The sequence below is a fragment of the Desmodus rotundus genome, chromosome 10 (genome assembly GCF_022682495.2).
Source record: "Desmodus rotundus isolate HL8 chromosome 10, HLdesRot8A.1, whole genome shotgun sequence".
Taxonomy (NCBI): domain Eukaryota; kingdom Metazoa; phylum Chordata; class Mammalia; order Chiroptera; family Phyllostomidae; genus Desmodus; species Desmodus rotundus.
In genome coordinates, this window is record NC_071396.1 from 75,042,695 (window position 1) to 75,056,163 (window position 13,469).

General features: G+C 35.4%; 1 protein-coding gene across 1 annotated transcript in view; it reads right to left on the reverse strand.

The window, feature by feature from the left end:
* Nucleotides 1-5,141: 5,141 nt before the first annotated feature.
* Nucleotides 5,142-13,469, reverse strand: part of ABHD3 (abhydrolase domain containing 3, phospholipase) — a 38,262-nt gene continuing 29,934 nt past the window's right edge. Inside the window, exons 6-9 of the mRNA XM_024580335.3 lie at nucleotides 10,634-10,807; nucleotides 9,223-9,271; nucleotides 8,981-9,146; nucleotides 5,142-6,011 (exon numbers count right to left, since the gene is read on the reverse strand). Of these exons, the coding sequence (XP_024436103.2) occupies nucleotides 5,833-6,011; nucleotides 8,981-9,146; nucleotides 9,223-9,271; nucleotides 10,634-10,807 (568 nt within the window). The 3' untranslated portion in view covers nucleotides 5,142-5,832. The remainder of the gene's footprint in view (nucleotides 6,012-8,980; nucleotides 9,147-9,222; nucleotides 9,272-10,633; nucleotides 10,808-13,469) is intronic.

Sequence of the window (13,469 nt, forward strand, 5' to 3'; positions counted from 1 at the left end):
CATATATTTCAGAATGTATCATGCAAATATTAATATATAGTAGTTTATTCTACATTATATTTCTCAAAGGTAAGAAAACCTAGGGGTTTCAAAGGCCCATGGGTTTCAAAGGAACATGTCTATATGGCTTTAGGAGAAATAAACTATATTCAGGGTCCAAAAATTAAGTATTATGCATGCTTCATTTTGAGCTTGGAAAATAGAAAAAGAACGAACTGCTTGTGTCTGGTCATAGGTAAGGTAAAGCAGATAAATGAAGTAGTTAAAATTTACAGGTACCAAATAGTAAGTTGACAGTTAAAACAAAATAATGCTCTTTTATGATCATTCAGATCTGTTATTATACTGCTAGCCTGTCTATTCATATCAAGCTGATATCGAGTCCTTGGTAATAGGGTCAACAGTAAACCTGAAGGACAGATGGAAAAGATCATTGTACTGCTTGCAAAATTTGGGTACCAGTATCTAACTCTGGGGGAAGATAACCCTTTATAGAGGTGCAAATACACAACTGTCCTATAATAATTTAATATTGCATCATGGTCTTAACTGATAGTAATGTCTTACTTATTTGATCAAAGTTATTATCTTTCTCTAAAAGAGATATTCAGAGGTATAAATTATTCTTGTCAAATTCTTGCCTTTCATTATTTTCAAAGTAATTCCCACATTTAGGTGGTTGAAGGATAGAGCCAGGAAAAGTGTCTCTTAATTTCACTATTGAGATAGGAATAATGAGCACTATTGAATAATTCACAGCTTTATAATGCATATGACAGAAGTAGAAACATCTTTATCATCACAAAGCCCATGAATATACAAAAACCAATGTCTTTGCTTAGCAATAAAATTTAAATGTGAAAGAATAAAATCAATTACATATAGCAATTTTTACTGAGCTAGGTCTCAATGCTGACACCAACATTATATTGTAGAAGTAACACCTGGTTATATTCTGTAGTTTGACTGGTTTGTACAATAGAAAAAGTTAGGGCCAAAGCACTGTCATTACAAATGAGAACTGGAGTTATAATACCACATTTCCTAAGCATTCTTTATCAGCTGACCTTGCCAATTGTCTACCTTGACTTCAAATTAAGTTACAAAAAGTTGAGAGCTTGCCTAATGACAAGTGCTGTTAGGTTCAGAGTAACCCTTTGACTCAGAAGTCTGCACGGAAAACAGGCTACTTTAACAGATGTTCTCTTGGAAAGAGGTTGTAGAAGTCCCTCCTCTTCCCACTCCTAATTTGTATGTTAAGTTTTATCATTCTCTCAGGGTCAGGGTGGAAGGTTCAACTCTTATTAAGCATTATTAATTAATAATAAAGCTAATATGAGGTAGATACTGTCCTGGCCTTGGGATGAAATGGAGAGCAATGAAGATATGGTTCCTGTCTTCACTGTGTTTGCAGTTGGTTGGAGAAAAGCAGGTAAGTAAAGAAACTATTACTACCAAGTGTGACAACTGCCACTGACAATAGTGACTTCTTTAACTTCTAGTAACTTCTAGAATTCCAGTGTTTTTCACACTGCAGGTTGCAACCCCTTAGAGGCTCTCAAAAGTGAATTTTTAGAGCAATATTTAAAAATTAATTTAAAAATGTACGCACAAATGTAGAGAGAATAATGTGATGAACCCCCATCGCTCAAATTTAAGAATCAATAAGCTTTTGCAGGCCAGGTCCCAGTTTGGGAGCATGTGAAAGGCAAGCAATCAATATGTCTCTCTCTCACATCCATGTTTCTCTCCCTCTCTTTCTCCCTCCCTTTCCCTCTCTCTAAAAATAAATAAATAAAGTCTTTAAAAAAACAGGACATCTTAAAGAATAAAATACAACAGACTAGAACAGGATGGGCTAAAAAATATGACAGTGTATTGCACACACAAAAAAAGAGTATTGTTCCAGAAAACTTGTGTGTATGTGTTTGTGTGTGTGTATTTACTGGGTTCAAGATCTAAAAAAAAAAAATGTGGAACTCTCAAGAAGGAAAGAAAGAGAAGAAAATCACAGTATCTATTTGTATCCCTATTGCAAATACAAGGCTCTGTAAGAAGGCTTTGGATACATGATTAATGATGACAATAACAAAGAGAAACATGAGGAGATAGAAAACTCCAGGATGTACATATAAAATTAACTTTTCAAAACAGAAAGCTGGCTTACAAAGTAGAATTTTTGTGCACAAACCACTATTATTCAGCTAACGTGGACTAAGGACCTACCCTGTTCCAGGCAATGTGCTAAGTGCTTGGGATGGAGAAACACTTTAAACACAGCCCATCTTTCTCAGAGCTTGCTACAGTGTGGAGAAACAGCTGGGGAAAAGTCTATCCTCCATGTAAAAGAATCAACACTTAAAAACGTTCACCTCCTTATAACAAACACATATAAACAACCACATGCATGTATAGCTGTAATTTATTTGTTTATAATAATGAGATCATATATATGAATCAGTAAATATTTTCATTAAATAATCTGTCAGAAATACCTTTATAAATCAGTATAGTGCTTCCTCATTCTTTTTGATGGTTACATAATGTGAATGTATTATAATCTACCCATTCCCCTACTAAATAGGTTGTTATTCTAAATGTCCAAGGCTACAATGAGCCTCTATTTTTATAAACCCTTGCTAGCTTTTCTATAGCACAGATTCTTCAAAATGGGATTTCTAGGCTGGCTGGTGTGGCTCAGTGGATTGAGCACCAGCCTGTGGACCTGACCAAAAGGTGCCGGTTCGAAGTTTCTCTCACACATTGATGTTTTTCTCCCTTTCTCCCACCCCCCCTCTCTAAAAAGAAATAAAATATTTTATTTCATTTAAAAACATTTAAGATTCTTTAAATTTATTTTTTAGAGAGGGGAGGAGAAAGAGAGGGAAACATCGATGTGTGAGAAATACATCAATTACCCCCAACTGGGGACCTGGCCCGCAATCCAGGCATGTACACTTCCCTGGGAATCAAACCGGTGACTTTTAGGTTCATAGGTCAGCACTCAATCCACTAAGCCACACCAGCCAGGACCAATAAAAAATATACATATATTTTTTAATTTTAATTTTTATTGTTATTCAATTACAGTTGTATGCCTTTTCTCCCCGTCCCTCCACCCCACCCCAGCCAAACCCCCCCTCCCCCACCTCCACCCTTCCCCTTGATTTTGTCCATGTGTCCTTTATAGTAGTTCCTGTAAAAAATATTTTTTTAAAAAAGAACCAAAATGGGATTGCTAAATATAGTTGCTCTTGTATTTTAAAACTGTCAAGTATTTTTGCCTTCCAAAAAATAATTGCACCAATTTGAATAATTATTTCCCTACACTATTACCAACATTGTATAATATCAATTCTTTTTGTTTTTAAAGATTGCATTTATTTATTTATTTTTAGAGAGAGGGGAAGGGAGGAAGAGAGGGGGAGAAACATCAATGTGTGGTTGCCTCCCACATGCCCCTTACTGGGGACCTGGCCCCCAAACCAGGCATGTGCTGACTGAGAATCCAATCAGCGACCCTTTGGCTCACAGGCCCACGCTCCACTGAGCTACACCAGCGGAGGCTGTATAATATCAGTTCTGCATGTTATTAAACTTGCAATTTGATGGTCACAAAAATTTTTGTTCTTAAATTTTGTATTTCCTAAATTACTAGTGAAATTGTCCACCTTTTAATATACAGGACCCAGCAGAGGTAACACCACTGAGTGTGGTTGGTAAGGTACATGAATGTCTCGCATGCGATGGACAGCAATTTTAACATTTCACCTAAACTGTCATATGATGTGCTTGACTGAGAGTGATATTGTTATGTTACAGAATTACATGCTTATGATTATGTGATAAAAGATTTTTATGTAATAAAAAAGGGGCATTATTTGTGCTGGATCTTGTACTTATTGGCTATCATTCCGTGAGTGTCCTTTGTAATACTTGCCTTGTATATATCGTAAATATTTTTCTCGGTCATTTGTATTTAATTTTGTTTATTGTGGTTCTGTAGAACTGAAGTTTTTCCTCTTCATATGATCATATCTGCCACTTCTTTTCTTTATAGCTTCTCATTTTTTATATTTTGCTTAAGAAGGAATTATCTGCTCTAGAATTGTAAAGATAACCTTTCACAATGAAAAATAACCTTTCAGCTAATACTTTTTATGTATTATTTATTTATCCCTATACCTATCTAAAATCTAGCTGGAATTAATTTTTGCAGTAGAGGGAGGTGAGGAGGCACTTCCCCCATTCTGGCCGTGACCAGTGGGTAAACAATTTTCCTGATAAAATTTCTTCAAAATCTATCAAGTTCAGCCCCACCTGGACTACACAAACTGAAAGTGATTCTTACTACTGAATCAGAATATATGCTGAACAGACCGAAAAGCATTGGTATTATCAGTGCTGTCATCCCAGACATAATTATAGGGGAGTTTACAAGTATTACCAGGAATGCTATTAGAAACTCTCTAACTGGTGGCATATTTAATAAACAATGTTGTTAATATGATTTTTTTCTATCTGGTCCTCTTAATGTGTGTGATACCTGGGGCAAAAATATACATATTTTATGAGCAGGTTGAAATAGTAAAATATGAGGGGAAAGATGCTGAATGGTGTGAAAGATATTTCTATAGGCTGGCTAGCCCAACAATCATTGCCAATCCCCTCTGCCTGGCCTGCCTCCACAATCAGGGAAGTTCGCAGACTTGATTTCCCAGCCTGTTACTCAGCCAGGGGGACCATGTGACATAGTTCTGGCCAAAGGATATAAGGGCAAATCTTCTGGAAAAGTTGTCACTTTCCCTTAAGAGCAGATGTATCTCCAGCTAAGGGATGGAGATGAAACAGAAAGAGCCTGAGTCTTTGATGACACTGCTAAACTCCCTCACCAGCCCTGGCCTTGGAGCCTTCTTGTGATGTAAGATGATTATATCGATATATCATTATTCTAAATTCACTGTTAGACAGGTTTCTTGTAGCTGAAAGTATTTTTAATTGGTACACATGGTGTGAATCCAATATTCTGGAAACAATGAATAAAATAATTTTAGTATTTCTTACTAATGCAATTCATGAATTTATCATAAATTGCTTTCTAGGGATAACTTTTTTGTAGACAAAAACTCACAAAGAAACAATTAAAGTGGTAGAATTTATTTTAATATAATGATATATATGTATGCATATATATACTATTTTAAAAATAAGCATGTAAACTATAGTCATTATAAAACATAAATCAGCCTTAATTTAATATTATCAGAATAAAAGAGCATGTATAGAGAAGTCAGTCTAACATTGTTGCATTTGACTTTTCAAGTTAGAATACATAAAATATTAGCATGTTGTATTTTATCTTATTTCAGTTTACATGTTATCATCATTAGGTATAAATACTCTTAGGAATGTGCCAACTTACAACTTACATTCAAATAGCCCAAATCTCTTAACAGTTATTAAAGTACCATTAAATCACGTAAAATGAGTAATCTAAAAAAAAAAAAAACTAGCCTAAATTAAAACCCTGAGGAATTAAAATATTTTTACACAATGGTTTTGGTTAAGTGCAATTCCATGTTTGTACTACTTTATTTAAGGTCATACTTGGTAAGGCATAGTAAAAATAAAATCTACATAAATTACAATCTAAATCTACATTTTATTTCTTGCTACAAAGTTGTTTTGTTTCCCAAAAAAGTAGTTTTTGCATGTCATTCGAGACCTCTTCACCCCCTGCTGGCTTATTTGTTTTACATACAGTAGTTAAGATTTGTGCACACTAAGCTGAGTTGCTTTATATGGTGGTTCAGACAAAATGCACCTGAAGAACTACATGTTAGAGAGTTCATGGCCATGCTCAACCATGGCCTGCACAAACTGCTTGAAGACTCGATCCATGTAAGTGGACTGCCTTGGCCAGATACCCTCCAGAAAACCAATATGGCCTCCATAAGAAGTAAGGACCAAAGCAACATTAGGATTTTGCTTAGCAGTTTCTATTGGAATAGCTTGGGGTTGGGGGTGGGGAGGGTCAGGAGGGATAAGAGGAAAGGAGAGAGAAAAATATATAATTATTACCAATTTTTGGATAATAAGGAAATAAGAGCACATGTTATTATCATTTCCAACCATTATAAACAAAATACCATTAGACAAGTAAATATTTGTAATGATTATGGCTAATAGAATAAATTTGACTAATTTATATCAACCATCTATATTCTTATAATAGTTCCTGTTTACAATTATGTGCTGGACCAAAATCCTGAAAGAATCAATCCAAGTGGTTAATCATAACACAAAAGAACAAGCTCAGTCTTGTTATGAGAAATTATAATGAGATATTTCAAGGAATGTTACTCTCTCAAATTCCCACTTAGATGTAATACCAAGAAAGAAAGACAACTAATCTTATTACTTTTGTGAGAGTTACAAATTTATTATGTATGACTTTAGTTAACTTTATGTGAAGTTAGACTCCCGGGGCCAAATAGTGGCTGTATCAAGAATTCAAAATTATATACCTCATTTATATAGCACAAATATATTTAGATAGCAAAAAAAAGAATGGAATGAAATACTAGTCTAAGTGGTCACAGTGATTATCTTTGGGTTGTGAAAAACACAGGTGATGCTCTGGCTGGTGTGGCTCAGTTGGTTGGAGCATCATCCTGTAAACTGAAAGTCTGTAGGCTCGATTCCTGGTCAGGGCACATGCTTAGGTTGCAGGTTGGGTCCCCAGTTGGGGCAACCAATTGATGTTTCTCACATTAATATTTCTCTCCCTCCCTTTCACTCTCTGTAAAATCAGTAAGCATGGCCTTGGGTGAGGATACAATCAATCAATCAATCAATCAATAGAAGTATCACCATACCCAAAGTCATATAGATTTAAAAAAAAATTGGTGATTATTTTTTTTATATTCCTTCTCTGAATTTCTATTTATAGCCAGGAAAAAGGAAAACTTTATTTTGAAATTATAGTGGCTGTTTTTAAATAATTCACCCATAATGAGCATCTTTTTATATGCCCTACAAAATCTATCCCAAGTAAAAACTTTACTCTAAAGGATATGAATTAGAGTTCAAACAGTGAAAATGTTTGGATTTAAGATCTATAATGGATCCCAACCTGGCATGAATAGTGTTTTGATTTCAGATAGGTTAAATCTCATCTCCCTAATTAAGATAACATGGCTGATGCAATAATTAGACTTTCAAATCTTGGGCGGAGTCTCAGAGGTAAGTGAGTTAACTATAGATCAGATCTCCCTACCCCATGCCCTTCTAAACAAGGAAAAGAAGCTAATACACTGTAACAAGAACTGAGCTACTTCTAAGACAGAGCTGCTGCTGTGCCTAAGTTATCTGTTTAGTTGGTGCTCCAAATTTGACCCCTCATAATACTCCCTATATGAAGGCCCAACAAGTCAAGTTCTTGTCGAAAAGGGGTCCTGAACTCACGTCCTTAGCCAGCCACACCTAACAATGAACATCTGCCTTGGGATCAGATGTGGGAGGGGCAGGGGATATGACTGACACTGTTTTTGCTTTTCTTTTTCACCTCCAATTAAGGCTTAGATTTAGAGTGCTACATTTACCTGGAATGGAATTATTAAGAGCCCCAACTGTACACTCTGAATACACTCTGCAGTTTCTAACATTGAAAGTTACAGTCACATCAGGAGAACAAAAGGCTGTCCACACTGAGTCATGTGAAAGATGCTGGCTGCCTTCCCTCTCAGAATGCAGACAACTGTCCACTATTTCAGTGTTGCAAGACTATTTTAAGGGCTTGGGAAAGAATACGAAATAGTGAGTTTAAACTTCAACCAAGTAGGTCAGGCTAAATGCTGGGAAATTCTTGTTGGTATGAGAAGGGTCAGTGAAATTTAAAAATAGATGGAGAAATACTAGACTCACATAAGTCAACAGATAGGCTAAACAATCACCACGAAATTCAGTTGATATTAAAGTTTACAGTTTCATTTTCTGATTTGTGGTCAAAGGCCAAAAGTTCCAGTCATCTAATGTTATCTATGATTAATCATAAATCCCACAACAAAATAATATCCCCTAGAGAGATGATAGGTGATTTTTTCTTACATACTTTGGGGGATTTTCTGAAAACTAGACAATACATATGAGTTATGTTTGCAGTCAGAATAATTTTTTTTATGGAGTAGTTGGGGGAAATGTTTTAAAGTATTTAGGGGGAAATAGGGAGAAAAAGTTTTATATAAATCTTTGTGATGTTTCCTTGAAAAAAAAACTAGAGGTCAAGTTTACTGATGCTTCTTAAGATAGTATGATTACTTCTAATCATCATATTGCTTCAATGTATGAACACATGCATATATTTATGAACATATATATATATCTTTGTTACCAAATTCCATATTTCTTGAATTAAGAGCAAGGAAGTTAATTTGGGCATAATTTTCTTTTATACGGTATCCAGAGGGAAAACAAAGACTGCTTCCTTCAAATACGACTTTAGAGTCTGAATGTGCTACACTCATTAAGATATTCAAAGATACCACGTTATACATTCTCAAGTTGTCTTCCAGGTTAAAAGGGGAGAAATATTCTAAAGGCTTCTTTCTGTATAGGAAGGAACTTCAGGAAGAAGAGGAAAGTGATGACAATGTACTTCTGAGGCAAAGATACTGTAATATACATTGTCCAAAGAACAGTGTATTTGATGAGAAGGAAAGGTTATAAAAATGAGAACAAGCAAGATATTAAGAGTCATAGTTTGTTCTCATAGTAGACTAGATAATGTTGTCTATGACAACATTTGAAGTAATCTGGTAAATTTAGATACTAAATTATGAGTATCTATTTTTTTGTTTAATGCAGTGGGAAACATTATAAGACTGACATTTTACTTCTTATTACTGTATTTTATTTCAAAAAACAATATTTTAAAAACAGTTAACTCATTTCAAAATGTATCTAAAGATATTAATCTTACCATGACTGGGTGAAAAAACGTCATCCACAGAATTCAGACACAACACCGGAATCCCTACTGATTTTAGTCTACGATTCGGACTGGCATCAGTATAATAATCATCAATTGTTCGGTACCCAAACATGACTGAAGTGAACCGCTTATCAAACTCTCTGATGGATTTAGCCTGAAAAGCAAAAACAGGTTGGAACCATTCTCCGGGTCAGAAGAGAAAATAAAAGTATCACAGAGAGTTCTCCCACCTTCATGACGTGATCCATGTCAATCTGTTTTACAAACATGTGCCGGTGCCTGGAACAAAAGAATTTCAGAAGTGAAAAAGTAAGGTCATGCTCATCTCAAACACACCTAAAATATGCAGTAGTGAGCCCAGCACAGGGCACCAAGCTGGTATCCAATAATTATTTACTTAATCAGACATAGCAGGAGTACACCGATATTTGTCCCAAAGACATTTTTTAAAGTACAATACTTTTTTCTTAAGTGAGAAAGGATGAACCAGTTCTATAATAATAAATGTAAGTATTGTTTCATAACAAATTAGACCTACACTCTGCTGCCATATTACACCAGTCTGGCCAAAAAAGCCTTATGGAAAGCCAGAGCTTTCAGTTGGATTAATTATCTGAATATATGATTTTAAAAATTGCTATAATGAAAATTAGAATTTGTATTTTATATACTTATTTTATAAACATCATTTTTATTTGTAACCCATATTTTAACTTAAATCATTCTTTTCACTTTTCTTGCTACTGTCTCCCATTCTGGTGATCAACAGTAATTGATAATTCTTTAGTATTGTAGCAATATTTTATAATCAACATCTGTAATTCAACAAATAGTTTAAATTTAATCCAATGCTGAATGTCAACTTTGAGTAACTATGGTTTCCAATAAGTCATGTACAAATTAACTAATTTTATTTAGAGTTTATATTTATCAATTCACTTAAATATGTGTGGTGACAGTCATCAAAAAATAAATGGGAACATATTCCATTTACAGAAACAGTATGGTTTTTTGCTACCGTTACTGTTTAACTGTTAGAAAATACACAGATGGTTCCAGAAAAACTAATGCAAAGATGGTCTTTTGATAATGTTAAGAACTTGGGGGACTGAGAATATCCAAGTGAACTGAAATCTTCTAAGTCTCTAAAACATACTGAAGTAACATGGTTCCTTAAATATTGTAAGCACATACTTAAGGAGCCATATTATTTAGCACGGAAAACACAATATATGACTTACTACTTAGGAGGAACTTAGGTACTGATAGTATTAGCAAACCCCCGGGAAACAGCTCATGTTATTCAACACACTCGATACCAATGTTTTCAGTCTTTTAGAATGATTCAGAACAGTGACAGAACAATGATCTTCACAGTGGGGCGCACACCCTAGGGGTTGTGCAGGCAATCCATCGGGGCACAGAAAGAAAGCCTTAGAACTTTTATCTATATTTTCAGTTTATATCTCAAATCTTTTTACTTTTGTATACATTTCTAATATAAAGAATATTTGGTGGAGTAGTAATGCATGTAATGTAACATAAATATACATATATAACAGTGCTATGCTTTAAAACTTTTTATTGTTGGGGCTTGTAATCCAAAAATTTTGGAGATAGCTGGTTTTAGAGATGACTCACTTATTAACTGAAGACTGGAGGCAAGTTGTCAAATAATAGTTAAAAAGCAGCCAGTTCAGTGGTTTCTCCAATGACTCCGAGCAAGCAAAAGTATTCCAACCAACTGAAAAAGTTGCAGCTGCCTTCAAAGGAGTTTTTCGCCCAATTTTGCCCAGGTAATTTAGAAGCAGCATTCTAAAATGAGGAGAAACAGGAAACTCAGTGATGAATTTGTTATTTCTCTCAAGACATCCCATTTTCTAACTATGGACCGTACAAACTATGGAGAAGAAAAACATAAACTAGTGTTTAAAGTACTTTATCTTGGGAAAGCATGCAGGTATCTTCATTCTCTTCTTACATTTAGTCATATACTTGTTTCTCTTGCAGTCGACTGTATTGTGAGTGGGACAAAGCATACAGTGATGGCTTATATATGCATCCTTCTATAAAGCAAAACATGAAAACTCCACTGTACGAGTGTTTTTTTTTTTTTTTCAAAATGATATTGGGGATTTATTAAAATTTTGCAAATCCCTGCACCCCAGCCCCCAGTTGAATATTTAATTTAGTGTGTGAGGGGTATTTCAGGCAAACTTTTTCCATCAAGGGCTATAGAGTAAATGTTTTGGGCTGGGGTGGTGGGGCCTGTAATCTCTGCTGCAACCACTTAACTCTGCAAGTGCAGTTCAGAAACAGCTGTCCACAGCCAATACATAAATACATGGGCGTGGCCATGATCCAATAAAACAACTTACATCTACATTGAAATTCGAATTTCATATAACTTTCACGTCATGAAATATTATTCTTCTTTTATTTTTTCAATTATTTAAAAATATAATAATCGTTATTAGATCCTGGACTGCACAAAAACAGACAGCTGGTCAGACCTGGCCTGCATGCTGTGGTTTTTCAACCTTCGGCATAGATGAAAACCACAGAGAACGGGAGGTATTCAAATGTGGCTGCACACTGGAATCACCTGGGGAGTTTTTAAAACTATTATAGCTGTCTGGGTCTCACCCTCAAAGATTTTGCAGGGTCGTGCTGGGGGGCCATTCTGATTGCCTCCGCATACTTGTACCAGATAGAAAGTCTCTAAAGGCCTCCCTAGTCTAGTTAGATTTTCAGAGTCAAGGCAGAGAGATTGGCCGGTAAAGTAAGTAACTAGTTTTCTCCTTCCTGTTATTTATCCTTACCTCCTATCACATAGTTTCCTCTTTGTTCTACCAATTTTCCTGATTCTACCCTGTTCTAACCTATTTTGGTTAACGAGACAAGTATGGAGTTTATCATAATACCAATGTTAGAAATCTAAATTTAACATTGCTATCTAAGAGAAATGATGATGTCCTGAACTCTGCTTCTCATTCTAGTATTTTTCATTCTTTTTTTCTCCAATTGCCTAGGTTCTGAAATACGAGAAATGGGTAAAAACTCTCATTCATTTTTTTCCATCCCAAATGGCTTACTGAGTGAATGTGATGAGGTTTTGGATTTAAAAAAATGGAGATTTCATTTTGGAAAACTATAATGACTCTTTGTATATAGTATGTGGTTCACTAAGTCATTTAAAGGGTTAATGCTTACGCTTCTGCAAAGGGTTCATTCTATGGTCCTAGTTTTGGTGGCCCTATTCTTTGGTTGAAGGTCAGAGATTTCTGGGAGGCTGAATAATGGGCAAATTGGGAAGGGCGGAAGGAAAGCCATCATGAGTAGTATCAGGAGTAGCTATGGTCAAGTAGGTGGCTAGAGAACTTCTTAGTTATTTCTCAGGTACAAAATAATGCCAAGATGTTAACCCAAAAAGCATCATCTTATTAAACAGAAAAAGGACTCAATTTTTTCACCCCCCAAAAAGTTACAAAGAGGGAGAGAGTAAGATAAAGAATCCATTGATTAAGAGACTTAAAAGACATATCAATCCCAATGTATGTATTTTATCTGGCTCCCGACTGAAACTCTACAAATCAGCCAACCAACCAACTGACAATTGGGGAAATGTGCCACTGACTAAATATTTGATAATATTTAGGAATTATTGTTAGTTTTGTTCAGGTATGACAGTGATATTGAATGTCTGAGTTTTAGAGTTACTTACTGCGAATTTACCAATTTACTGAGAGACTAGAATCAGTCTGGGTCTATAGCAGCCTTAGCTCCTTGGTTAGACTCAGTTCTGGTTCAAAGCTCCTACTTGACTCCCGGCATCACAGGCTTGAGGATTACCCCAGTCTGAGGGTTGGGGAGAGCGGGCACTGGGCATAAGGATTTTGGACAGATGCTTTTGTCTGCTGCACTCCAAAAGAAAAAATGTGTCACGCTGTATAAAACACATCCCCAAGTGGTAAACTGACTTGGGAACGTGTCTCAGTGCTAGGCAACTAGAAAGGGTGCTTCCTTCAAACAATTTACAAGACATTAACATTCAACCAGCTGCAAAGGCTAATGGTCAAGTTCTGCCTTTGGGCACTGAGGATTCAATGTGACATGAATAGGCATTTCCCAGGAGCTTCTGAATAGAGAATCTGGGCCTGTTTATATAAGGTCTGGCCTTAAAAAAGTCAAGAATTTATAAGATTAAGGGAAAAAAGTTCAGCTGGCACCCTGTCCTTTTAGGTTCACATTATAGGACAAAGGAAACAAAAGTGAAATCCTGTCCATTAAGCACCATTCAGAGATTCTGCCTAGGTTTTCTGCATTGATTCAGATTTTGTCCTTTAGTAGGTCAAGTCAGACCTTCCATGCTAATGTAAGAAACGTATTCTTTTCTTCTTAGTTTATGTTTATCAGAATCTAAAAAGGTGGTTAAAGCCTATTTCTTAAGAGTCTATTGTTTGTAAAAGCTGTTCAT